Source organism: Nerophis lumbriciformis, linkage group LG08 (assembly GCF_033978685.3).
Source record: "Nerophis lumbriciformis linkage group LG08, RoL_Nlum_v2.1, whole genome shotgun sequence".
NCBI lineage: Eukaryota > Metazoa > Chordata > Actinopteri > Syngnathiformes > Syngnathidae > Nerophis > Nerophis lumbriciformis.
Genome location: NC_084555.2, coordinates 39800768 through 39828643, shown reverse-complemented (window position 1 = coordinate 39828643; position 27876 = coordinate 39800768). Strand labels below are relative to the sequence as shown.

At 40.3% G+C, this 27876-nt stretch overlaps 1 protein-coding gene and 1 long non-coding RNA gene across 2 annotated transcripts; one reads left to right on the top strand and one right to left on the bottom strand.

The window, feature by feature from the left end:
* Positions 1-198: 198 nt before the first annotated feature.
* LOC133611794 (uncharacterized) lies at positions 199-26007 on the bottom strand. Its single transcript, XR_009816039.2, has 3 exons — positions 25405-26007; positions 24973-25217; positions 199-629 (listed from the first exon to the last, which is right to left on the bottom strand). It is a non-coding gene; the product is annotated as an uncharacterized lncRNA (long non-coding RNA).
* Positions 18214-27556, top strand: prph2la (peripherin 2-like a). The gene is made up of 4 exons (XM_061968925.2): positions 18214-18538; positions 18617-19340; positions 19404-19650; positions 25910-27556. The coding sequence occupies exons 2-4, from the start codon at positions 18760-18762 to the stop codon at positions 26180-26182; spliced, it is 1101 nt and encodes a 366-aa protein (XP_061824909.2). The 5' UTR covers positions 18214-18538; positions 18617-18759; the 3' UTR covers positions 26183-27556.
* The last annotated feature ends 320 nt before the right edge of the window (positions 27557-27876 follow it).

The window sequence follows — 27876 nt, the reverse complement described above, 5'->3', positions numbered from 1 at the left end:
AGCATCAAAAACTGCCGATCAGGTATTACTGCTAAGGTTAGAGAGGAACATTTAGTCTTTCCAAAGACCAGATTGGTAACAATAGTGTCTCAAAACAGTGTTGAGTGGAAGATAGAAAGTGGTCACTGGATGCTAAACAGTCCACCCACAAGATAACCTTTCTCCCTTCTTCGGCCTTTCATCATAGTTTGTATGAAACCAAAAGACAGAACATATGTAAAAGTTCTTGAAAACAACCTTATGCTTCATATTGAAGTTCATGCAGTATGCAAATCTCCCTTGAATCTGCAATTGCATCAGTTGTATCTTGAATTTAACAGCGTGAAGGGCATATTGGGCACCTGGGCATATCGCAACATTAACACTAAAGCTCATGGTTGTGATGGTATTGGCTTTGTTACTGTTGAATGAGAATCATGTACAGATACATCACATTTATGATGTTTTGAGATTAGATTTGAAAACATTTTTATTCCTTGTCAAAATTTGTTGTTGTCTGTGGCTTTTTCTTTTGCTTTTGGGTAAGCTTGTTCTTTTGTGTCCTTTCATTGACATGAGATGCGGTTGTGGCCAGTCGTCTGTAATCATGACCAAATGAGCCTCCTGGGACCTTTTCAAAAAAGATTTACCTGCAGTGGAGACAAAGTGAAGAATTAGAACAAACTGTTAAGGGGAGATTCCACACTTGTATACTGTAATAAAAATGGTTTTAAAAAATGGGAATGATAACGTGTATACTGTATAGAAATTAATTCTACCACATGAATGGGCTACAAGTCTACTAGTGTATTGGATTTATATAACACACTAAGGGCCTGATTTACTAATGGTTTGCGTCAGTGACGTGCAGTCGGGGGAGGCAGGTGAGGCGGGGCCTCACGTGCCATCATGGAAAGAATATATATATATATATATATACATATACATATATACATATATATATATATATATATATATATATATATATATATATATATATATATATATATATATACATATACATATATATATATATATGTCTTAATAAGGTTATCCAAAAAATAGTGCTCGATACCGTAGTAGAGCGCAATATATGTATGTGTGGGGAAAAAAAATCACAAGACTATTTCATCTCTACAGGCCTGTTTCATGAGGGGGGTACCCTCAATCGTCAGGAGATTTATATATATATATATATATATATATATATATATATATATATATATATATATATATATATATATATTTATATTTATATATATATAAATCTCCTGACGATTGAGGGTACCCCCCTCATGAAACAGGCCTGTAGAGATGAAATAGTCTTGTGATTTTTTTTCCCCACACATACATACAGGTAAAAGCCAGTAAATTAGAATATTTTGAAAAACTTTATTTATTTCAGTAATTGCATTCAAAAGGTGTAACTTGTACATTATATTTATTCATTGCACACAGACTGATGCATTCAAATGTTTATTTCATTTAATTTTGATGATTTGAAGTGGCAACAAATGAAAATCCAAAATTCCGTGTGTCACAAAATTAGAATATTACTTAAGGCTAATACAAAAAAGGGATTTTTAGAAATGTTGGCCAACTGAAAAGTATGAAAATGAAAAATATGAGCATGTACAATACTCAATACTTGGTTGGAGCTCCTTTTGCCTCAATTACTGCGTTAATGCGGCGTGGCATGGAGTCCATGAGTTTCTGGCACTGCTCAGGTGTTATGAGAGCCCAGGTTGCTCTGATAGTGGCCTTCAACTCTTCTGCGTTTTTGGGTCTGGCATTCTGCATCTTCCTTTTCACAATACCCCACAAATTTTCTATGGGGCTAAGGTCAGGGGAGTTGGCGGGCCAATTTAGAACAGAAATACCATGGTCCGTAAACCAGGCACGGGTAGATTTTGCGCTGTGTGCAGGCGCCAAGTCCTGTTGGAACTTGAAATCTCCATCTCCATAGAGCAGGTCAGCAGCAGGAAGCATGAAGTGCTCTAAAACTTGCTGGTAGACGGCTGCGTTGACCCTGGATCTCAGGAAACAGAGTGGACCGACACCAGCAGATGACATGGCACCCCAAACCATCACCCAACCATGCAAATTTTGCATTTCCTTTGGAAATCGAGGTCCCAGAGTCTGGAGGAAGACAGGAGAGGCACAGGATCCACGTTGCCTGAAGTCTAGTGTAAAGTTTCCACCATCAGTGATGGTTTGGGGTGCCATGTCATCTGCTGGTGTCGGTCCACTCTGTTTCCTGAGATCCAGGGTCAACGCAGCCGTCTACCAGCAAGTTTTAGAGCACTTCATGCTTCCTGCTGCTGACCTGCTCTATGGAGATGGAGATTTCAAGTTCCAACAGGACTTGGCGCCTGCACACAGCGCAAAATCTACCCGTGCCTGGTTTACGGACCATGGTATTTCTGTTCTAAATTGGCCCGCCAACTCCCCTGACCTTAGCCCCATAGAAAATCTGTGGGGTATTGTGAAAAGGAAGATGCAGAATGCCAGACCCAAAAACGCAGAAGAGTTGAAGGCCACTATCAGAGCAACCTGGGCTCTCATAACACCTGAGCAGTGCCAGAAACTCATCGACTCCATGCCACGCCGCATTAACGCAGTGATTGAGGCAAAAGGAGCTCCAACCAAGTATTGAGTATTGTACATGCTCATATTTTTCATTTTCATACTTTTCAGTTGGCCAACATTTCTAAAAATCCCTTTTTTGTATTAGGCTTAAGTAATATTCTAATTTTGTGACACACGGAATTTTGGATTTTCATTTGTTGCCACTTCAAATCATCAGAATTAAATGAAATAAACATTTGAATGCATCAGTCTGTGTGCAATGAATAAATATAATGTACAAGTTACACCTTTTGAATGCAATTACTGAAATAAATCAAGTTTTTCAAAATATTCTAATTTACTGGCTTTTACCTGTATATATATATATATATATATATATATATATATATATATATATATATATATATATATATACATATACATATATATATACATATATATATAAATATATATATATATATATATATATATATATATATATATATATATATATATATATATGAAATACTTGACTCAGTGACGTGCGGTCACTAGAGGCAGGTGAGGCAGGGCCTCACCTGCCATCATGGAAAGAAAAAAAATGGAAAAAGAAAAAAAAAAATTAAATTGTTATATGTATCCAGTGATTATACTATAAAGTTATTTTCCATTTAACTTCACCAGTTTTAGATTATTTTTATTCAAAATCGCTGAATTTTCACATTTGCCGTTCAAATACTAAAAAGAGACTTGAGGTGATCAGCAACCAGTTGAGCCTCACCATGGATTGCGCAATGACTCGGCTAACTGCTGGCCTGCTGTGCAGTGAGACCGTATTGCTATATGAATTATATTATACATTTCCATAGTTTAGTTAGCTGAGGTATATAATGTACAGTGTACTTTGTCAACAACTGTATGTGTGTAACGTATTTCTTGTGCTGAGCAATCATAAAACGGCTGCGAAGACGCACTGGCTGAGGCTCGCAGTAATCCCGCTTCATGGTGGTAGAGGGCGCTAGTGATCCCATCATCCCAGGGATCATTTTTGCGACTACTCTGCTGCAGAATAAGTGACAACAAGCAGCAACAGTTAGCGATCGTTTATTTTTTCCTCTCGCCTGGACTTTTAACACGGAGGATTACATATCTAAAATAAAACAGTTTTTGTTATGCCCGTTTGATTGTGGACTATTACTGACACCTTGTGGCGATGGGAAAATGCTGCGCGTCATCAGTTTGGGCACTTCTGGTTTACGATGTTAGTTCAGTTCATGAGACAATAAGAAGTAGACAAGTTGTGTTACCTCTTACAAGCCTTGGAAAATATAAGTCTCTAAGTAAACTGTTTAACTTGTTTATATGGCTCAATATGAAGGTGGAAAGTGGCTAAATTTGATAGTAAGATGTGTTTTGAAAAACGATTTTTGTGCACTAATTTAATGGATGTTTGAGGATTTAAAATTGCTGCCGGTCGTGTATTTCCACCATAGAAATAGTTTCAACACTCAGAAGTGTTTGTTTGATGGTGGTGCTGTGTATTTGTGTGGAGCTAATGTTTACATATTGTGTATTGCATTTCAGTGTGGTGATTGAATCATATAGCTTATACATTGTCAGTGTGTATTTCAGTTTTACAAAAAAAAAAAAAAAAAGTCCAGTGCAAGACAAAGCAAGATCAACAACAATAAAGAGCCTAAATGGATTCATCTGCTTTGGAACTTTATTAGAACGTCCTGGATTGGTTGTTAGCTGTCTGCCAAGCTGTATAACCTCAACACATATAGTGAGGGCGGAACAGTTTTCTAAAAAACTGGACTTTCAATCGAAGCAGGAGGTAATAATTAAAGGAAGATCTCCACCGAGACAGAGAGACTTTTAAAACTGAAGAAAGATAAGGAAGACTTCTATAAACAAGTTATTATTGCTTTTGTTCAGAAGGAGCGGCACATGGACTTCATTTATAAGTAAAGGTAAGACCATAATAACGTTTTTTTTTTTATTAAATGTGCTTTTTTGTGTGCTACAGTTTGTATGTGTAAAGTTAAAGTTAAGTTAAAGTACCAATGATTGTCACACACACACTAGGTGTGGTGAAATTTGTCCTCTGCATTTGACCCATCCCCTTGATCACTCCCTGGGAGGTGAGGGGAGCACTGGGCAGCAGCAGCGCCGCGCCCGGGAATCATTTTTGGTGATTTAACCCCCAATTCCAACCCTTGATGCTGAGTGCCAAGCAGGGAAGAATGCTGGTATGAGCTTTTAAACATAACCCATTAACTGCTGCCAATCAAATGGTGAATAAGATACTATTTAGGGTTCATATGTTTGTAAATCTGACTGTGATGAAGTCAGTGCCTCACCAGCCATGAACCTCACCGCACGTCACTGGTTTGCATGTAATAAAACACCTGCAAACTTGATAGCACATGCAAAGCTGATCTACTAGATGTGTGCAAAGTGGATTGAGCAATCCATTTTGCGTCTCTGTTTTCATTAATATTCATAATATACTGTGTGCTGAAAAGCAAAACGGACACAACACTGGGAGAAGATGGAAATATATTACACAGCACGCAAGATGTAATTTATCAACACTTACTTCCGTTTTGCGAGTATTGTTTAGCGTTTTATTTCGTACGTTTTAAAAGTGCCTGCAAACTGACTCTGTGGATGCCTAGATCGCTTGTTAAAGCTGCACTGTTGGGACTTTGTCTGCAACTGATTACTACATATGAGACAAACACTCGTGGTTACTGTAACAATATGTGTTTTAAATCATGTAAGCCTTTTTATCCTGTCCCATGAATGACAGTGTTTTCCACTTCTATGGTATTAATAAGATTGTAAAGGATTGTTAATGTCGATGAGCTGAAACCTCTTTCTTGTTTTAAAGCTACATAAAATAATAACTGTTCTTTGTTCTTGCACATAATAAATATTTATAAAGTGTTGTATTCATTAAATTGACGTATTGTAGTGTCCCGGAAGAGTTGGTGCTGCAAGGGGTTCTGGGCAGCTGTTCTGTTGTGTTTATGTTGTGTTGCGGTGCGGTGCGGATGTTCTACTGAAATGTGTTTGTCATTGTTGTTTGGTGGGGTTTCACAGTGTGGCGCATGTTTGTGCCAGTGTTAAAGTTGTTTATACGGCCACCCTCAGTGTGACATGTATGGCTGTTGAGCAAGTATGGATGGCATTCCCTTGATTGAGGGAGTGAGTGTGTAGGCCTGAAATTAACGCAATCATACGTAGTGTCAGCTTTTCTTGACATCTTTGAGTAAAGATCGATGTTGACCCATCCAACGCTACAGTATTCTTGCCTGCCAAAGAGTGATTGAATGTAATAATTTTAGAAATTAACATATCTGTACATAAATGACTAGATTACCCTGAGGAGCATTACATACATCAAAATAAAGTACATATTGTACTGTTTACATGTTGATGTACCTTCTTTAAAGTTGAAATCAACCACAAACGACAACTTGTTACTTGCCATAACACACTTTTTCTGTTATTAAATGGCTGGAATACTTTGAAGAGTATTACATATATCATAATAAAGTACATACTGTGCTGTTACCATGTTTAAGTACCCTCTATATAGTTGAAATCAACCCTAAATGAAATTACAGAGGTTGCCTAAAAGTGATTCAACGTAAAATTTTGATATTGATACAGCTTTTCTGTGCATAATTGATTATATTACCCTGAGTAGTATAACACATATCAATATAAAGTACATACTGTACGGTTTACATGCTGAAGTACCCTCTATAAAGTTGAAAGCTCAACAGTAAAGCTTTAGCGACCGATCCTGACCCTTTCGGCTTCGTCTGCTCCAACGTTTCACCCTCTCTTCTTGCTCGCATAGCTTATATAACCAGCAGTTCATCCTCTGTATAATCAGTTTAAAAAAGATAAGGTTGTGAATTCTCATTTGTCCAAAAATAGTCGTTTTCGTCGTCTATTACCAGGTCTGCCATGATTAGAACACACGCGCTTGTTGCCAGAAGTAGAATCAAAATCAGAATCAGAAATATTTAATTAATCCCCGGGGGATAATTTAGGTATTACCGTTGCTCTTCATGTATACAGTATTAGGAAAATAAAATAAAGATAATTAAAAGCAATATTATAAAATAAGCAATACAATAAACAAAAGTACCCAGTAGGACTACTATGTTATGTGTACCACATAGACAATATTTAAAGTGAATATGCCAAATGAGCTTTGTGAAACAGGTATTTTAGACATATAAGTGTAAAAATATATATTATTACAGATTAATATATATATCCAGGTTAATAAACCAGTATGCAAGTGTGTGACTCTTGAAGTGATAAGTTGTAAAGTTTGATGGCCACAGGCAGTAATGACGTTCTGTTTTGAATCATTGGGAGATAAATCTAGCACTAGTAGGAACGATACGTAGGAACAGACATTTCTTGACAAAAGTAGGAAGTGCCTTGCTCAGAGCAATGAAATCAGTGCGCTGAGGAAAGACGTTCCTGCAATGGTTAAAATGACCAAAATACGGATAAATATTGTACATATTACATATTGTTATGAATGTGTCTGTTACTACATTATACATACATACCTACAGCGTGTATATAAAACGTTGAAGTTGTTTTAAAGGACTTTGAAGGCAACATAGGGGACTGCTGCCACAGCTTGATAGTGTTTTATCTTTAGAATCCTAAAAAATAAATAAAAGACGAGGGTGTTTTGTCTCTCATAATGATTGTGAATGATAGGCAACATTCCAAAACCATTAAAAGGGTCAAATAGTGTGATTTTTTTTCTACATTTAAAATATCTTCTTGTGGTCTACATAACATGCAAGGGTGGTTCTTTGGTCAAAATATTGCATAGATTATGTTTTACAGACCATCTTTAAGCCACTTTCTGACCATCTCTTCAGGATGCCTCGTTTTTGGAAGTCTTATTTACGTGGCTCCACTTTGACTGCATCTTTACCCCGTCAGCCGTGTTGTAGTTTTTAACGCTTCCATATGGAGTCGACTGACAGATATAAGTTCAAACAATACGCTACTTTGCATTAGTAGAAATGGCGACAGCGGAGGATGCACGTGCATGTACGAGCCAGTCTGCCCTACAACAAGGGGATAGAAAAAAAAAAGGAACTTATTGATGACTACAGTGGCGGACTCAGCAAAGTTCTTCAGGTAAACCTCTAGCACAGTGGTTATCAAACTTCTTTTCACCAAGTACCACCTCAGAAAACACTTGGCTCTCCAATATATATATATATATATATATATATATATATCCATCCATTTTCTACCGCTTATTCCCTTTGGGGTTGCGGGGGGGGGGGGGGGGGGGGGGCTGGAGCCTATCTCAGCTACAATCGGGCGGAAGGCGGGGTACACCCTGGACAAGTCGCCACCTCATCGCAGGGCCAACACAGATAGACAGACAACATTCACACTCACATCCACACACTAGGGCCAATTTAGTGTTGCCAATCAACTTATCCCCAGGTGCATGTCTTTGGATATATATATATATATATATATATATATATATATATATATATATATATATATATATATAGTGCGAATAAACAACACAAGTCAACACACTCATGCCACTCATATATATATATATATCCTGAGCATGACGTTAAAGTGCATCCAACAGTGGAGGCTCCTCTATGGGGTCTTGGGGCACTAGGAGGCAGTGACGTGCGGTGAGGTTCATGGCTGGTGAGGCACTGACTTCATCACAGTCAGATTTACAAACATATGAACCCTAAAGAGTATCTTATTCACCATTTGATTGGCAGCAGTTAACGGGTTATGTTTAAAAGCTCATACCAGCATTCTTCCCTGCTTGGCACTCAGCATCAAGGGTTGGAATTGGGGGTTAAATCACCAAAAAATGTTCCCGGGCGCGGCGCCGCTGCTGCCCACTGCTCCCCTCACCTCCCAGGGGGTGATCAAGGGATGGGTCGGATGCAGAGGACACATTTCACCACACCTAGTGTGTGTGTGACAATCATTGGTACTTTAACTAAACTTTAACTTCACACATACAAACTGTAGCACACAAAAAAGCACATTTAATTAAAAAAAACGTTATTATGGTCTTACCTTTACTTATAAGTGCGGGAACAGTGGTGTTCGTGTTGGAGGAGTTGTGAATGAATGAAATATGAAATCCGTGCTGCAGTCTGCAGGTGTACCTAATGTTGTGTCCCTGCAGTCGTTCACGGCTCCTCCGGCGCGAGCAATGTTGTTGTTCTGCCACGGTTATTAAGATGACTTTATTTAGTGTGTGTTTATTTCCGAGTCATTTCAGTTGGTTCTGTTAAGTGAGCTGTACCTTTAAGAAACACGCAGATAGGTCACGTGTTTAGACTCCGGAAGTATTTCAGACAGGTGCGCACAACTCCGCCTCATTCCTCGTGTTTCTCAGCAAACTATCACATCTTATGCTGTTCGTGGCATCGTTGGTATGTACCCATATTTAATGTTTGTAGTACACATTGGGTCATATTTAGCTGTGAAATGTGTGTGTTTTATGATGTTAGACGATCTCTGATTGCATTACCTGTTCACGTCGGCTAACTTTCATTTGTTGTCATCTGCCGCCATCTAGTGGACGTTTGTTGTACTGTTACTTAAGATAATTTAAACAGTAGAAAGCATATATGTCACTGATATTATTAATCATAACAAAACATACAGTGGTGTGTGACAAAGTTAAACTTAGATTTAATTCAAATGCAATACTTGATAATCTGTGGTCTGTGATATGACATTATTAAGTTCATTTAATTCATGCATTTACATTTACAACGTTTGTGTCCAACAGTTTTACCCTTGCAATTGTCAATAAACCTGGCCTCCATCAGTCAACCTGGTGTTCAGAGTTTTGATGAGCGGAAGGTGTTGAACTTACTGCCTTCGTGTACAAGTGTGCTTAAGGAAGGCAGGATAGTAAAACAACGACTTCATCGCATAAGATAACACAGTTTCACGCTGAACATACATCATGGATTCAAAGGAGCGGTCGCTGAAGTCTAGATCCTACACATCACGCTCCACAAAATCATCTGCAGGGAATGCTGCGGCTTTAGCCCGTGCCAACGCAGAGGCAGCAAAAGCACGACTGAACTTTGCAGAAAAAGACATGATCCTAGCAATGGAAAAAGCCCAATTAGAAGCACAAATGATGAAACTGTCTCTAGAAAGAGATGCAGCTGTAGCTGAAGCGGAGGCTAAGGCGCTAGAAGCAGCGTTAAGCATGGACGGCAGTGTGCGAAGTAGCAGGAAGCTACCACTTCAAGAGATTCCCTGTGATCCTCTAGGGCGGACCAGAGAATATGTCACTGAACAGTCTAAAGAACATTCGTCTTTAGCATTAGAAGAATACGCTCAGGATGGTGCTCGTGAGCGAGGCACACAATCCAACGCCCCTCTTCACCCCTTCATCCAGGACAGTGTTGGTCAGCTACACACACATTCAACCCCGGCACTGCATCCACATCCTCATTTTCCTTCTCAAAATGAAAGCAGCCATCTATGTTTAGACCCAGCACCAAGAAACTATCACCATGCTCTCCAGTCCATAGCAGTAGATAGGCCAGCTGCTTCCAACATCACACAAACAGCAGCAAGCAGAGTAACTGTAAATCAGCCACAACCCTCTATGACCACGCCCCTACCCTTCAAGAATACTCAAGGTTATCATAACCCACAGGGATCAAGTAATAATGGTTTTCAGTATCCCGCCATGTCCAGTAACACTCCTCATAATGCTCATCATGACAGATCAGGTATGAGTGATGTCATCAGATATTTCGCTCGACGTGAACTGGTTACTACATGTATGACCCAATTCAACGACCAGCCGGAGAGTTACAGCGCTTGGCAACAGTCCTTTCAAAACGCAGTAAGAGGACTTCATCTAACATGCAGCGAGGAAATGGATTTGCTGGTCAAGTGGCTTGGGAAAGAGTCAGGAGAACATGCAAAACGTATTCGAGCTGTCAACACTAGCCAACCTCAAAGAGGACTTCAGATGATATGGGACAGACTGGACGCATGCTACGGAGCCCCTGAAGTTGTCGAAGAGGCACTCTTCCAACGCATCAGCAACTTCCCCAAAATCACCTACAAAGACTATGCAAAACTTCATGAGCTCAGTGACCTTCTTATGGAACTGCAGGCGGCCAAGACAGATGGAACTCTTCCCGGCCTTCACTACCTCGACACAGCCAGAGGAATAAGTCCTCTTGTCCATAAGTTGCCCTCTAGTCTGCAAGAGAAATGGCTGTCTGTTGGGTCCGATTACAAAGAACGTTGTCGAGTCTCATTCCCTCCCTTTGAAGTATTTGTGGACTTTATTTTCCATCAGGCTAAAATCAGAAATGACCCTAGTTTCAACTTTGCTGTTCAAGCTGACATTGCAATGACGGACAAGACCTTTAGAACAACCAAACCAAAAGAAATATCAGTCCACAAGATGGACGTCTCTCCTACAGAACACAGTGATGAAGCTGAGAACCCCGAACGTCACTGCCCAATTCATAAAAAACCCCACCTTTTGAGGAAATGTCGAGCTTTCCGAGATAAACCCATAGAAGAAAGGAAAGCATTCCTCAGAGAACACAAGATCTGCTTTAAATGTTGCACATCTTCAAAACACATGGCTAGAGACTGCAAGTATACGGCCACATGCACTGAATGTGGGAGTGAGAAACATAACTCTGCTCTTCATCCAGGACCAGCACCACAGACAGAGGAGCCATACCCCTCTTCAAAGCATGGCGGGGAGCCAACATCTTCAGAAGTTGCCAGCAGCTGCACTACAGTCTGTGGTGGTGATCAAAGCGACAGGTCATGTTCTAAAATCTGTTTGGTTAAAATCTACCCCGTCAACCGTCAAGAGAAGGCAATAAAGGTCTACGCTATCATTGACGAACACAGCAACAGATCCTTGGCCCGGTCTGAGTTCTTCGACACCTTCAAAGTGCAAGGATCCCCCTCTCCATACTCTCTCCGAACCTGTTCGGGAGTAACAGAAACCATGGGGAGAAGAGCTACAGGTTACCAGATCGAATCCATGGACGGGAAAGTCAGTCTTCCTCTACCAAGTCTGGTTGAATGCAACGACATCCCTAACAATAGATCAGAGATCCCAACTCCCAATGCTGCATCTAATCACCCCCACCTGAAGTCTATTGCTCAATTCATCCCAGAGCTCGAACAGAATACACCCATTATGCTTCTCCTAGGGCGAGACATTATCGCAGCCCACAAAGTTCGCAAACAGTTGAACGGCCCTCGAGATGCTCCTTATGCACAGAAACTCGACCTGGGGTGGGTGATAGTTGGTAACGTCTGCCTGGGAGGTGTGCACAAGCCAGACAGTGTAAATGCCTTCTATACCCAGACAGCAGAATGGAAACGCCCTTCCATCTTTCAACCATGCCCAAACACCCTGCAGGTGAAAGAGAGGTGCAGTCAGTTTCAGTACAAAGACTGTCCTAAGATACAGACAACAGGGATTCCTACATGCAGTCGAGAAGCTGAGGAGTTGGGCTCCACAGTGTTTCAACAGACAAGGGATGATGACAAAGTTGCTCCATCAATTGAGGACATTTCTTTCTTGAAAACCACGAGAAACAACTTAAAGAAAGATGAAAACAACAGCTGGGTAGCTCCGCTGACTTTCAAGTCACCAAGGCGCCGTCTCCCCGATAACAAACTACGAGGCCCCCATCAGACACAGAAGATGGCTGACCTTCCGGAAGATTGCCTCTCTACTGAACCTCCATTCACAAATGTTGGCTTGGATGTGTTCGGACCGTGGGCTGTGTCTTCACGACGTACAAGAGGTGGCTTCGCTCAGAGTAAACGGTGGGCAGTGTTATTTACCTGCATGAGTGTTCGAGCTGTCCACATCGAGGTAATAGAATCTCTCGACACGTCAAGCTTCATCAACGCTCTTCGGCGTTTCCTTGCTGTTAGGGGCCCTGTGAAGCTTATTCGTTCAGACCGAGGAAATAACTTTGTCAGCGCCTGTAAAGAGCTGAAGATCTCCTCAAACATCATTAATGCTTCGGTCGAGAAGTATCTCTTGGATCAAGGATGTGAATGGAAGTTCAACGCTCCTCACGCCTCTCAAATGGGTGGTTCATGGGAGAGGATGATTGGAGTAGCACGAAGGATTCTGGACTCCATGTTCCTCCAGCTGGGAGATTCACGACTCACTCACGAAGCACTCACTACACTGATGGCAGAGGTTTCTGCAATCATTAATGCCAGACCTCTGATCCCAGTGTCGACTGACCCGGACGACCCCCTCATCCTTACTCCAGCGACCCTCCTCACCCAAAAGGTGAGTCTTCCTTCTGCCCCAGTCGGTGATTGGATCAAAGACCTTCACAAGTCCCAGTGGCGTCAAGTCCAACATCTTGCCCAAACTTTCTGGAGTAGATGGAAGAAACAATACCTTGCATCACTTCAACCACGGAGAAAGTGGACAGCCTCCACCCCAGACCTTCAGCTTGGGAGTATTGTCCTTCTCAAAGACAACCAGCTTGCAAGAAACGAGTGGCCTCTGGGCTTGATTTCTCAAGTCTTTCCAAGCAAAGACGGTAAGGTGCGGCAAGTGGAGATCAAGGTCTACAGGAAAGATGGGACTAAACTCTTCCTGCGTCCCATTTCAGAGACAGTCCTCCTTCTTGCTCCTGATTAGGAACAATAAGAGCTGTAGGGACATTTAAGTGATGACATTTGATAATGCCAGGCGGGGAGTGTTCTGCCACGGTTATTAAGATGACTTTATTTAGTGTGTGTTTATTTCCGAGTCATTTCAGTTGGTTCTGTTAAGTGAGCTGTACCTTTAAGAAACACGCAGATAGGTCACGTGTTTAGACTCCGGAAGTATTTCAGACAGGTGCGCACAACTCCGCCTCATTCCTCGTGTTTCTCAGCAAACTATCACATCTTATGCTGTTCGTGGCATCGTTGGTATGTACCCATATTTAATGTTTGTAGTACACAATGGGTCATATTTAGCTGTGAAATGTGTGTGTTTTATGATGTTAGACGATCTCTGATTGCATTACCTGTTCACGTCGGCTAACTTTCATTTGTTGTCATCTGCCGCCATCTAGTGGACGTTTGTTGTACTGTTACTTAAGATAATTTAAACAGTAGAAAGCATATATGTCACTGATATTATTAATCATAACAAAACATACAGTGGTGTGTGACAAAGTTAAACTTAGATTTAATTCAAATGCAATACTTGATAATCTGTGGTCTGTGATATGACATTATTAAGTTCATTTAATTCATGCATTTACATTTACAACGTTTGTGTCCAACAGTTTTACCCTTGCAATTGTCAATAAACCTGGCCTCCATCAGTCAACCTGGTGTTCAGAGTTTTGATGAGCGGAAGGTGTTGAACTTACTGCCTTCGTGTACAAGTGTGCTTAAGGAAGGCAGGATAGTTGTTTTTGCATTTTTTGGCTTCTTGTTAAGTGACTTTTTTTGGGTGGATTCGGTCTTGCACGTGGAGGGTTTGGGTGTGGGCTTTGGTTGGTGTGGCGCTCCCGTCGGGGGGTGCATTCTGCGGCAGGGGTGCATTAACCGGCACCAGGAGGCGGGATTACTGAGAGCCTCACACAGTGCGTCTTCGCAGCCGTTTTAAGATTGCTCAGCACAAGAAATACTTTACACACATACAGTTGTTGACAAAATACACTGTACATTATATACCTCAGCTAACTAAACTATGGAAATGTATAATATAGTTCATATAGCAATACGGTCTCACTGCACAGCAGGCCAGCAGTTAGCCGAGTCCGCAATCCATGGTGAGGCACAACTGAGTGACGTACCTCAACTGGCTGCTGATCACCGCACCGTCTCTTCTCAGTATTTGAACGGCAAATGTGAAAATTCAGCGATTTTGAATAAAAATAATCTAAAACTGGTGAAGTTAAATGGAAAATAACTTTATAGTATAATCACTGAATACATATAACAATTCAATTAATTTTTTTTCTTTTTACATTTTTTTTCTTTCCATGATGGCAGGTGAGGCCCTGCCTCACCTGCCATCATGGAAAGAACTACTACTACTTACTACTGTTACCCCAGGTGGCCCTTGGCAAAGGCCTAGTACCTGACTAGCCCCTAGCCAGGGATACGGTGAAGACCTCAACGACGGAGCAGGCGGAAGACGGTAGATTTAAGAACTACCACAACAGCTGCGATGGCGGAAGAAGGCTGCAGCAGAAAAGGGTTCCCAGTCGTCTTGGACTCCATTTCCCTGGACCCTGACCCGATGTGTGGTGACTGTCTGTGCAACAGTCTCCCCACGTAAAACAAAGTCACGCACAGGCATCCTCCATAAAGTGATACACCCCTACCAGGAGGATCGTCATACTCGTTCTAGTGACCGCCAATGATGATGATATATATATATTTTTTATTTATTTTTCCAAGATGGCAACGCTGTAGTGGCTGCTGTTGGTTGGAGCTCTGTGCTCTTGTGTCATCCTTTAGTGTTCCTGATGTTTCACGCTTGTTTCATGTGGGGTTTTTTAACTTTTGGTTAGGGATCCTTTGGAACTGTGTGACAAGGGGTGGCACTTTGGTGACTTCTGCGGTGCTTTTTTGTGAACTTCTGGATCTTCCTCCCGGGAGCCTTTTGGCCATGGAGACCAGCTGCTGGGTCTCTGCCACACCAGAGTCCGTTTGGAGAGACTGTAGGAGATACGGATGAAGAGACAGGGCTGCGGAGCCGGGACAGAAAAGCTTCACAGTGTCTTGGCTGAATGAGCAGGTATCGGACACCTCGGTCTCCTTAGACGCACCCTCGCTCATCCATGTGGACTGGACACTGGCCGAGAGTTGGTGGTCGGCCGAGGGTGGAGTCGGCTCTCTTGGTTGCTTTGTTGGGTCTGCTCCTGTCTCTGGCCATGCTCCCCCCACCCCAGCAGACGATGGCGCGGAACACCGCAGAGGCCACTACAGTGTATATGTTTTGTTGTTGTTGTTGTTTTACTTCTGTGGCTGTGTGTAGAAGTGACTGTTTGCATCAGCTCTGCTCTTCTAATGTCTTTAATGTCCTTTGTATTCTTTGATGTTTCCCTCTTACACACATGTTTATGTGTGCTATGGCTATGAGGTTATTATTTTCCCTTGGCCTCAGTCTGGACCCCCTCTCCAGAGGCCCAAGCTTAGACTGACATTTTTTTTTTTCAAATTTTTGGGATTTGTGCAGATCGAAGGACTAATTACGTTTGGGGTAAAATATTATATCAGCCGCCTTGTCATTCAATAACTTGGATTTTAATGTGCTTCTTTACGCAAAATGCCTCCCACACTGATCGCAAAGCCCACACAAAGTCCTACACAAAGTACATTTACAGTCAGTCATATCATCATCCTTTTGCCACCTAAAAAAATACCGAGGACATGACCTCGGTGTCCTCAATGATAGTTACGGCCATGGTACTTGCTGACACACATCACTGAGAGAAGACTATTTTAAGATTAAGGGGAAAGGGATGCAGTGCCCCACTAGACCCAGCAGATGGTGCTGCTATTTTCTTTCCTCCCAATGTAAATGCAACACAACTGCAACGAAGCACACAAATACAAATAGACATAATAGACATTGAAAGATAAACAAAGTACATTTTTTGGGTGTAATGGTTGATGATAAAATGAACTGGAAATCTCATATAAAATATATAACATAAGGTGGCAAGACATACAACAGTAATGAATAAAGCAAAATATGTATTGAACAAAAAAAATCACTCCATATTCTCGACTGCTTGCTAGTATTACCACGTATGTGTAGAAATATGGGGAAATAACTAAAAAAGTACGCTTCAGTCACGAACCGTATTACAAAACGGGTCAGTTAGAATATTACATTATGTTGGATATAGAGAAGATTCCAACCCTTTATTTATTGAATCAAAAATTCTGAAATTCAACGATATAGCGGATTTATAAACAGCCAAAATTATGCAAATTATGCTACCCAAGAATGTACAACAAAGCTTATTAACAAAAAAGGAGAACTATAATCTCGGAGAAAATTTTAACTTAAAACATTTGTATGTATGTACAACACTTAAAACCTTTAGTATATCAGTATGTGGAATTAAATTATGGAATGGAATAACCCAAAAAATCAAACAAAGCACCAATATGATTCCTTTAAAAACATTTTTTTCCTTACTGATAATCTTATTCACCTTACTGATAATCTTATTCATTTCACTATATGAATTACAACTTACTTCCCTATTTATTATTAATTAATGTATTTATTTTTAAGATTGTATTATTTATGGAGTACATTGTGTACACATTGAGAACAGGAAGTGAACAAAAGTGTTGCTATGCGATGGAGAAGGGGTAGGATGAAATAAGCTCTCCTTTTCGAACACGTTGAAAGGCAGCAAATCAGCTTTTACATAGATAATACAGCTCAATATAGAGTTGTGTTAATTCAACAATATGTTTATTGTAATGAATTAATTCATGTTAAAGTCAGCATTAGCAGTGTGTGTCTACACTGTACTGTTGTGAAAGTAACAATCTCATCTTACTGACACAAATTACTTGTAGCCACATGCTAATGCAGTCTCAGTTAACATTTCATCTGACGTCTCTTATTAGGTACATGGTGGCCCACTAGGGTGTGAGATGATGACAAATGACCGGCTGATTCATCTATTTATGGCTGTTCTTTTTTCACCATTACTGTATTTCTTCGTACAATGGCCGAGGACCGGTCAAGTACTAGGCATCAATTATGGCCAATTTGCTTATAGGGGCCTGTAATGCATTTATATAATAATATAACATGATTAGGGCTGCCAAAAATAACGAGTTAAATTATGTTATTAATCACACAAAATTTTCACATCAATCATGTATAAACGCAGATCAATCACACTATTTATTTCAACCGCATCATGCTCCTTCACCGTCATGGTAACCTAATAGGCGGAGCAGGTTGTTTTACAGTCAGTGTCGAGGTCAATGCATACGTTAGTGCAAAGATGAGTGAGGAGACTCCAACTGGTGTGCTTGCTGGCAAATTTCACAACTAAATTAACCCCGCCAGGACTTTAGCTAAAACGGTTATCCAAGTTTTAGGCAAACAACCTGTGTTCAAGTAAAACATTTAGACCATGGTCCTGGACGATATATAATTCCATTGCATTTATGTCTAAACATTGGGGTTTCCTTTAAAGTTATCAATCAATAACCTGTGATTATTCATGAATATTCCAAATTCAAATGTGTGATTAATCTGATTGGACAATTTAATAATATGGCAGCACTAAAAATAATTGTTTGTAATATAAGGTTGTGACCTTGTCCCATATTGTCAAAATGTTCACAAATGGACAATAAAACATATTTTATTTCTATGTACCTATAATGTTGTCCCACATGCGCTTTATTCTGATTATAATTATGATCAACAAATTAGAGGAAAAAAATCACAGCATGATGTCCATGACCTTGTAAAAAGTATCACCAAGTAAAAGTATTGGTGATACTGGCCAAGTCGTATCAATACAAAAAAAACAACATAGTATCGCCCGCCTCTAATGTGTATGAAAAAAAATAATTCATTAGCTTTCACTTTTTACCTCAACACAGAACACATAAGTGGCAGTTCTCTCTCGGCGCTGGAGCAGTTAGATTTGCACAGGTAGCAGAAGGTCCGAAATAATCCCTGTCAGGACCGAGGGCTGATTAATGATTAAAGAGGATTATGAAGGAGGGTCAGAGCTTGGTCAGTAGTGCCTGTATCTGCTTTCCTATAACCTGTCTCTACTACTACTACTACTAATACTACCTCCTCAGTCATGATCCATTTTAGCTTGCATGCAAAACAAGAAGGGGAAAATGAGAGAAATTTCAAGTCAGCCTGTTCATGAATGTATAAGAGACTAAGGTAAGTGAATATGATTTGTCATTATTCACGTTCTAACCAACACTGCGAGATAATGGAGACGTTATTCTTACCCTGTAGCGAACTTGTGGAACCGCAATGCAGCACAATGAACACATAATTAACACAACCAGGCTAAGCTGCTTGTGAAAGACTCCAAGAGTCCATCTTCCAACCCGATTGTCAGCACCTCTTCCCGGGGGGAAACAGGAGGTTTTTAAACAATGGCTGTTTTGAAAGTGACATTTACCAAGACCAAGAGAGATAAGCTAGCTCAGGTCCTTTGGATCCTAAATTGGATCTCGGTTATGACAGGGGTGATCCTGTTCAGCCTGGGCCTCTTCCTCAAGGTGGAGCTCAACAAGCGTAGGGAGCTGATGGCCGACAGGGACATTCAGTACGTGCCCAACATGCTCATATCCGTCGGTCTCATTGCCTGCGTCATTAACTTCTTGGGCGGAAAGATCTGCTACGACTGCGCGGACACTGCCAAGTTCTTACGATGGAAGCTGATCATGCTGCCTTACATCATCTGCACCTTCTTCTTCACCTTCTGTGTGCTGGTGGGGGCCCTCTTGTGTTACACTATGCACTGGGAGCTGGATGAGTCCCTGAGGGAGGGCCTGACTGAGGCCATGAAGTTCTACAAGGACACCGACACGCCGGGTAGATGCTTCCTAAAGCGTGCCATGGACATGCTGCAGATAGAGTTCCAGTGCTGCGGCAACAAGGCTTACAAGGACTGGTTTCAAATGCAGTGGATCAGCAACCGCTATCTGGACATGTCCCACAGGGATGTGGTTGAGTAAGTACCAAACACGCCCTGAACAATCCTTTTTAAAATGCTTCAACACACGCTCTTTCACAGTCGTTTGAGGAGCAATGTGGAGGGCAAGTACCTGATGGACGGCGTCCCCTTCAGCTGCTGCAACGTCAACTCGCCGCGTCCGTGCATCCAACAACAAATAACCAACAACTCGGCCCACTTCAACTATGACCACCACACAGAGGAGCTCAACCTGTGGACCAAAGGGTGCCACAAGGCGCTCTTGGACTACTACACAGACATCATGCACTCCATCGGCCTCACTGTGCTCATCACGTGGCTCTTTGAGGTCAGTGAATGCAACTCAGTCCAGTTGTTGGAGTTTCCTTCCATTTTACTCAAGCCAGTCAGAGCTTTACTTCCTGTCACTCACACATGTATCTTTGAGAAGCAATCATGATGCAGACAAAAAGGGTCTCAAAGATTGTTAGCAAGTTAGCAAACAACAGAGGAGTTTCTATGCCAATTTCAAGATAATGGTGATGAGCCGCTAGGAAATTCCTTTTTTAATTGTCTGGTTTTCATTCAATTGATATGGATTTAAATACAGCAGTGCATCAACTTACATGTTTATTTGGCAGAGCTCTTACCTCAAAACACTTGTATCTCAAATCAACATCTTCTATTAAAATGTATTGGAATCAATTTAATCTGTGCTTGGCCCTTCAAAACAGCTAATTTTAACATTTTAAAAACTTTTAAACTTAGAAAAACAAACTTTTAGATAAGAAAATTCTTACAACAATAATACAATAGATTGCAGTTCAAACAACTACAGTAGTTCTATAAAATAATGTAATAGTAATGGACAACATTTACCTTGGAGAGCAAACTTCTAAGATATCTCCTTCCAGCTGCTTCTCCGTCAAACACACCATCAGCTGCTTTTCCATATTTTCTTGGATAAATGTCTGCCGTAACATTCAACATTACAACAACTTGCTTGTGACTCATTCTGCTTCACTATGGTGCAAATTGCTTAGCAAAGTTGGTGACAAGTTTTTGATGATTTATTCAATGAGTATCATCTACTTTTTCTTCTCAGCACTGTACTTCACACTGACATTATTCCTTAATAATAATAAAATAATATTATTATTAATAAGGTTATGTCAAGCTCTAGCTATAAGCTAATCCTAGCGAGTAAGACTAGTGGCCTCAAGTAACAACAGTTGCGTGGATTTTCTACAAAAATGGACGTATTTCTAAACCGATTTGAAAATTGACCGCAGATGTGTGCGGGGCTTGGTTTGCCCAGATTCGCCCAGCCCCTTAAAATTTCGAAAATAATATTGAAAGTACCCATGGGGCTGATCACTGCACGCTTTGACCAATCAGGACTCGGTAACAGGTGCTTCTTTCTCGTGTTTTCAGCAAACGTCAGAAGAGTGAGATTGAAAGCCAGCTGTTATTGCTGTGTCTCCGAGAACTGAACACAGGCCGAAATCAAAAATAAATAATTGGGTCAGAAAGGTTAAGAAGAAGATACATGTGCGTGGCCAAAAAGACGAGTGAAAATAATGTACAGTAATAATATGGATAGGCTCCAGCCCCATCCAACCCACCGACCCCACTCCACGATCTTCACGCCGGACTGCGGTAATGAAGGGATGGATGAACTTGTTAGAAACATTTTAAATTTAAACATGCCTGCATGGCCAAGGATTTACAGGAACACATTGTGACAGCAATAGGTGGAAAAATGGGGCGGTATAGCTCGGTTGGTAGAGCGGCCGTGCCAGCAACTTGAGGGCTGCAGGTTCGATCCCCGCTTCCGCCATCCTAGTCACTGTCGTTGTGTCCTTGGGCAAGACACTTTACCCACCTGCTCCCAGTGCCACCCACACTGGTTTAAAAATGTAACTTAGATATTGGGTTTCACTATGTAAAGCGCTTTGAGTCACTAGAGAAAAGCGCTATATAAATATAATTCAATTCAATTCAATTCAAAAAATGATCGCCTACATGAATTAATAGATGTCTTTACAAATTTGAATATGAATCATTAAATGCATTGGCGATAAAGTACATTTTGTGTCCTTGCTTTGATCTTCTTTGCATTGTGTAAATTATAGCTGTCAAAGTCTGAAAGACCGCCTCTTCTGGGTCACCAAAGTATCCACTGCCTGTAGAAATGTATGCGCGGCAGCTACGAGGTTGGCGTGAGGCAGCTCACATTTTCATGTCAGCGTCATTCTTGATACATCTCAACTTTGCCATGAAAAAGGGCGTACTGTGGGTTCTTGTGCGTTTGCAAGCTTGTTACATGGGGGCCCAGATGTTTTAGGCGGATCTTACAGGGTTCACTATGACGTTTGCCAGAGGTACATCAACTAATGCTTGTGCTGTAACTCGATTTGCTGCTTGCAACTTAAAGCATAACAATTATCTCAAAACACTCTTAGGTTGGGGCTCTCTTAAGTCAAGTCTTAAGTACAAACATTTGGTTTAAAAAATATATATATATATTTTCCCGCTAAATGAAAATAATTGCAATGTGGGTCACCTTATATTTGAGTGATTAGGAGGGTTGCATATGACGTCACATAGTAGGTTGTTCTTCTTCACGGCTAAATTCACACGATAGTCAAGCAGCTATAGCATAGCAGTAAAACAAGGGAGAGTGAGTGTAGAGTTTGAGCAGAAAATGCCGTATAATAAAGTCAGGGAAAACACGGAAGTGCATGGAAAGAACCAATCCACCGTATTTTTGTTGTCGATTTTCATAACAGAAACTAAAAGCTTAGTAGCTGTTGCGCAGAAAAGCCAAGTGCTTTATTCGACATGGATGACCACCTTATAGCGTCTTATGTGATATTTGTTAGCATCAAGAAAATATCTTTATTAGTATTAATAAACTAGAATGAATACTTATCTGGTAGGCTCAACGACATATACCGAATCTTGATATCGCTCGCAAACATTGCTGAGCAACAGGGACATATACAGCTACATAATTAGACAAAATATGAACTTCACACCATAAACAACTGCAGACATAAATTGTTCATGACTAATATAACTTAACCTTTTTCTCATTAGCGTCACTATCACAGCAGCACCGCACTCGTTATGTCAATCAAATACGTTACTTAGCGATGCACAAATAGGTCCAACATTGTCTTTCACCGATTATAGTTTAATTTGTGGAGCCCTCAGATGTAAAGACATGATGTATCGCCAATTTTTTCTTCTCTAAATACAGTGAATGTCAAGTGAAATGAGGTAACAGTAACCTCTTGGTCATGATAAATGGTTTAAATCTTTTTAAAATATATTTTTCTTAAGAGTGTAAAAATCCACTCCATCCCATTTAAAACGTTTTTTTCATGATCGCTTTTATATATTTGCCTCTAAACCTTTCAAAATACGCCTAAATCTGCACTGATACAGGTAAATAAACAGTAGCCTAATGGGACTCTAGACCAGTGGTTCTCAAATGGGGGTACGCGTACCCCTGGGGGTACTTGAAGGTATGCCAAGGGGTACGTGAGATTTTTTTTAAATATTCTAAAAATAGCAACAATTCAAAAATCCTTTATAAATATATTTATTGAATAATACTTCAACAAAATATGAATGTAAGTTCATAAACTGAACATCAAATCAAGTAGGCTATTCCATTCATTACAATGCAACAATGGAATATTCAGTGTTGACAGCTAGATTTTTTGTGGACATGTTCCATAAATATTGATGTTAAAGATTTCTTTTTTTGTGAAGAAATGTTTAGAATTAAGTTCATGAATCCAGATGGATCTCTATTACAATCCCCAAAGAGGGCACTTTAAGTTGATGATTACTTCTATGTGTAGAAATCTTTATTTATAATTAAATCACTTGTTTATTTTTCAACAAGTTTTTAGTTATTTTTATATCTTTTTTTCCAAATAGTTCAAGAAAGACCACTACAAATGAGCAATATTTTGCACTGTTATACAATTTAATAAATCAGAAACTGATGACATAGTGCTGTATTTTACTTCTTTATCTCTTTTTTTCAACCAAAAATGCTTTGCTCTGATTAGGGGGTACTTGAATTAAAAAAATGTTCACAGGGGGTACATCACTGAAAAAAGGTTGAGAACCACTGCACTAGACCATCGCCTGAAACCAGGAAGTGCCTCTATGTCACGTGATTGCGACCTTCCTGCATGGTAATGGGATGTCTGTCTGGAAAAAAATTGGTGCTGCGTGAGTTACAGTTGGGTTAGCATTTGTCAAATGTAGCTATGGTACCAAAATACTCACTTGGATTAATTTGGGGCAGCAGTAGCAAAGTCAGTTGAGCCTACTCATCTCTTGGCACACCTACTTGCTATTAACACTTGTCAAAAGCAAGCAAGTAGTACTAAGTATTAGAAGTAGTACAATAGGGGTCTGAGGCGCGTAAATACTACAAACCCCGTTTCCATATGAGTTGGGAAATTGTGTTAGATGTAAATATAAACGGAATACAATGATTTGCAAATCATTTTCAACCCATATTCAGTTGAATATGCTAAAAAGACAACATATTTGATGTTCAAACTGATAAACATTTCTTTTTTTGCAAATAATCATTAACTTTAGAATTTGATGCCAGCAACACATGACACAGAAGTTGGGAAAGGTGGCAATAAATACTGATAAAGTTTAGGAATGCTCATCAAACACTTATTTGGAACATCCCACAGGTGAACAGGTAAATTGGGAACAGGTGGGTGCCATGATTGGGTATAAAAGTAGATTCCATGAAATGCTCAGTCATTCACAAACAAGGAAGGGGTGAGGGTCACCACTTTGTCAACAAATGCGTGAGCAAATTGTTGAACAGTTTAAGAAAAACCTTTCTCAACCAGCTATTGCAAGGAATTTAGGGATTTCACCATCTATGGTCCGTAATATCAACAAAGGGTTCAGAGAATCTGGAGAAATCACTGCACGTAGGCAGGTAAGCCCGTGACTTTCGATCCCTTAGGCTGTACTGCATCAACAAGCGACATCAGTGTGTAAAGAATATCACCACATGGGCTCAGGAACACTTCAGAAACCCACTGTCAGTAACTACAGTTGGTCGCTACATCTGTAAGTGCAAGTTAAAACTCTCCTATACAAGGCGAAAACCGTTTATCAACAACACCCAGAAACGCCGTCGGCTTCGCTGGGCCTGAGCTCATCTAAGATGGACTGATACAAAGTGGAAAAGTGTTCTGTGGTCTAAAGAGTCCACATTTCAAATTGTTTTTGGAAACTGTGGACGTCGTGTCCTCCGGACCAAAGAGGAAAAGAACCATCCGGATTGTTATAGGCGCAAAGTTGAAAAGCCAGCATCTGTGATGGTATGGGGGTGTATTAGTGCCCAAGACATGGGTAACGTTTATGAGTTTGAACATCAAATATCTTGTCTTTGTAGTGCATTCAATTGAATATGGGTTGAAAAAGATTTGCAAATCATTGTATTCCGTTTATATTTACATCTAACACAATTTCCCAACCCATATGGAAACGGGGTTTGTATATAGAAATGTAAATAACTGCTGGTCTGTCATGAGTTGGGTAGATCGTCATTGTAACGTTGATGAACTGTGGCTCGAAATGACATAAATAAGCACACATAATGTTAGCTTACCATGTTGTAGTGCCTTAGCTCTGGACACTGCAGTATTCTACTTCACGTTCTTTGTTTTCTTGAGGTTCACAATTCCCCTATCAAAGAGATTGACAAAAAAAAACACATGCTAATGTTAGCTTAATTGTTGAGAATGACAAAAATAAACACAGGGTCATGTTAGCTTAACTTGTTGTTGTGCCTTAGCGCTCAACACAGCAGTATTTTACTACACAGACTTTGTTTTCTTGATGTCCTTCGTCTCTCTATCAAAAAGAATGACAAAAATAAACATACATGTTAGCTTGCCATGTCGTTGTGTCTTAGCTCTGGACGCTATATTATTAAAACCCCACAATCTCCACTCTTTTGCAACACTGCTTTTTCTTGATGCCCCTCAGTGTCCACATTCAAAAGAATGACAAAAATAAACACATGCTAATGTTTGCTTACCTTTTTGCTGTGCCTTAGGTCTGGATGCTTCAATATTTTATTCAACCTTTTTTCTTGCTGCCCTCATGCAGTCTCCTTAGGATAAAATCCATCTTGGTTGTTTGTTAGCGTGTCTCATTTCAACCGATGGGTTCAAAAGTAGAGCTGATCGGTGGAAAGAGTGTGTTGCTCTAAATCACTTGAGTAGGCTCCAGCCTCTGCTGTGACCATTAACAGGAGAAAAATGGCATGGAAATTGGACAGAAAGTCAATTTGCGAAACGCATACAATTACTTACTGGCACATTTCTTTTGGGGTACCAACCATTGTGGAGGTGTACATAAAGAGTGGATGCTGGACACTATACACAACATAAGATGCTGAATGTCCTCCATTGTTGTTTGTTTGCTGCAGGTATTCAATTTTCTTACTATGTCCTATCCTATCATATTCTGTAGAAAACAATAGACGATTCATATGTGATAGGAATAAATCATAGTCATAGACTCTCTTGTCCTTGTTGTAGTTGTCGGTGTTGACAGGGGTTCGTTACCTCCAGACGTCTCTAGAGAACGTGCTGAGACACGGAGACCCCAACTCTGAGTCTGATGGTTGGCTTCTGGAAAACAGCTTCATAGAGACGGCTCGGACCAACTTGAACATCATTAAGACCCTCAGCAAAAACAACCACGTGGACGCCGCCAACAACGGAGACCCCAACATCAATGTACCATCCACCTCCAAAGCGCACTATGGGCCAGACAACGTGCATCCTCAGCAAATACCAGCAGCCAGCTGACTCATGCAATAAAACTGTTGAAATGTTGGACCTAAACTGACCTATTGAGTTAGTCAGAGGCCTTTTTAAATCATCTAAAGGGACCGTCAGTTGCCTTTTGTGTATAATTTTCATTTAAAGAAAAGAACACTTTTGGGGATACCTTGTGGCCTTGACCTACTCATTGAAAGGACATTTGTTCTCTAATTAATTAAGGTTTGGACTGTTAAGCCTGCTCAGTGGCCTTGTGGTTAGAGTGTCCGCCCTGAGATCATTAGGTTGTGAGTTCAAACCCTGGCCGAGTCATACCAAAGACTATAAAATGGGACCCATTACCTCCCTGCTTGGCACTCAGCATCAAGGGTTGGAATTGGGGGTTGAATCACCAAAATGATTCCCGAGCGCAGCCACCGCTGCTGCCATCCCCTCACCTCCCAGGGGGTGGAACAAGGGGATGGGTAAAATGCAGAGAATAATTTCACCTACCGTATTTTTCAGACTATAAGTCACAGTTTTTTTTCATAGTTTGGCCGGGGGTGCGACTTATACTCAGGAGCGACTTATATGTGAAATTATTAACACATTACCGTAAAATATCAAATAATATTATTTAGCTCATTCACATAAGAGACTAGACGTATAAGATTTCATCGGATTTAGCGATTAGGAGTGACAGATTGTTTGGTAAACGTATAGCATGTTCTATATGTTATAGTTATTTGAATGACTCTTACCATAATATGTTACGTTAACATACCAGGCACGTTCTCAGTTGGTTATTTATGCCTCATATAACGTACACTTGTTCAGCCTGTTGTTCACTATTCTTTATTTATTTTAAATTGCTTTTCAAATGTCTATTCTTGGTGTTGGGTTTTATCAAATACATTTCCCCAAAAAATGCGACTTATACTCCAGTGCGACTTATATGTTTTTTTCCTTCTTTATTATGCATTTTCGGCCGGTGCGACTTATACTCCGGAGCGACTTATACTCCGAAAAATACAGTTGTATGTGTGTGACTATCAGTGGTACTTAAAGTGGATTGTAATTTCCTTTATCAATCATCAAGCAAATTCATTTTTGTTTCATGTTTGCTATATTTATTTAATTAGCATTTATTTACTCTATATACTGTATACATACTTTGTATTGCAATACATGATATACACTTGGGAAACCATGTTTAATACATACAGGAATGTCTCAGAAAATTAGAATATTGTGATAAAGTTCTTTATTTTCTGTAATGCAATTAAAAAAACAAAAATGTCACATATTCTGGATTCATTACACATCAACTGAAATATTGCAAGCCTTTTATTATTTTAATATTGCTGATTATGGCATACAGCTTAAGAAAACTCAAAAATCCTATCTCAAAAAATTTGAATATTTCCTCAGACCAAGTAAATAAAAAAGATTTATAACAGCAAAATCAAACATTTGAAAATGTCAATTAATGCACTCAGTACTTGGTTGGGAATCCTTTTGCACGGATTACTGCACCAATGCGGCGTGGCATGGAGGCAATCAGCCTGTGGCATTGCTGAGGTGTTATGGATGCCCAGGATGCTTCAATAGCGGCCTTTAGCTCATTTGCAGTATTGGGTCTGGTGTCTTTCAGCTTCTTCTTCACAATACCCCACAAATTATCTATGGGTTTCAGGTCAGGGGAGTTTGCAGGCTAATCGAGGACAGTAATGCCATGGTCA

Excerpts from the sequence above, each read along its gene's own strand:
- prph2la (XM_061968925.2), top strand. The coding sequence starts at position 18,760 with ATGGCTGTTTTGAAAGTGACATTTACCAAGACCAAGAGAGATAAGCTA. Across the intron at positions 19,341-19,403 it reads TCCCACAGGGATGTGGTTGA|TCGTTTGAGGAGCAATGTGG; the intron begins GTAAGTACCAAA and ends GCTCTTTCACAG. Across the intron at positions 19,651-25,909 it reads TCATCACGTGGCTCTTTGAG|TTGTCGGTGTTGACAGGGGT; the intron begins GTCAGTGAATGC and ends TCCTTGTTGTAG.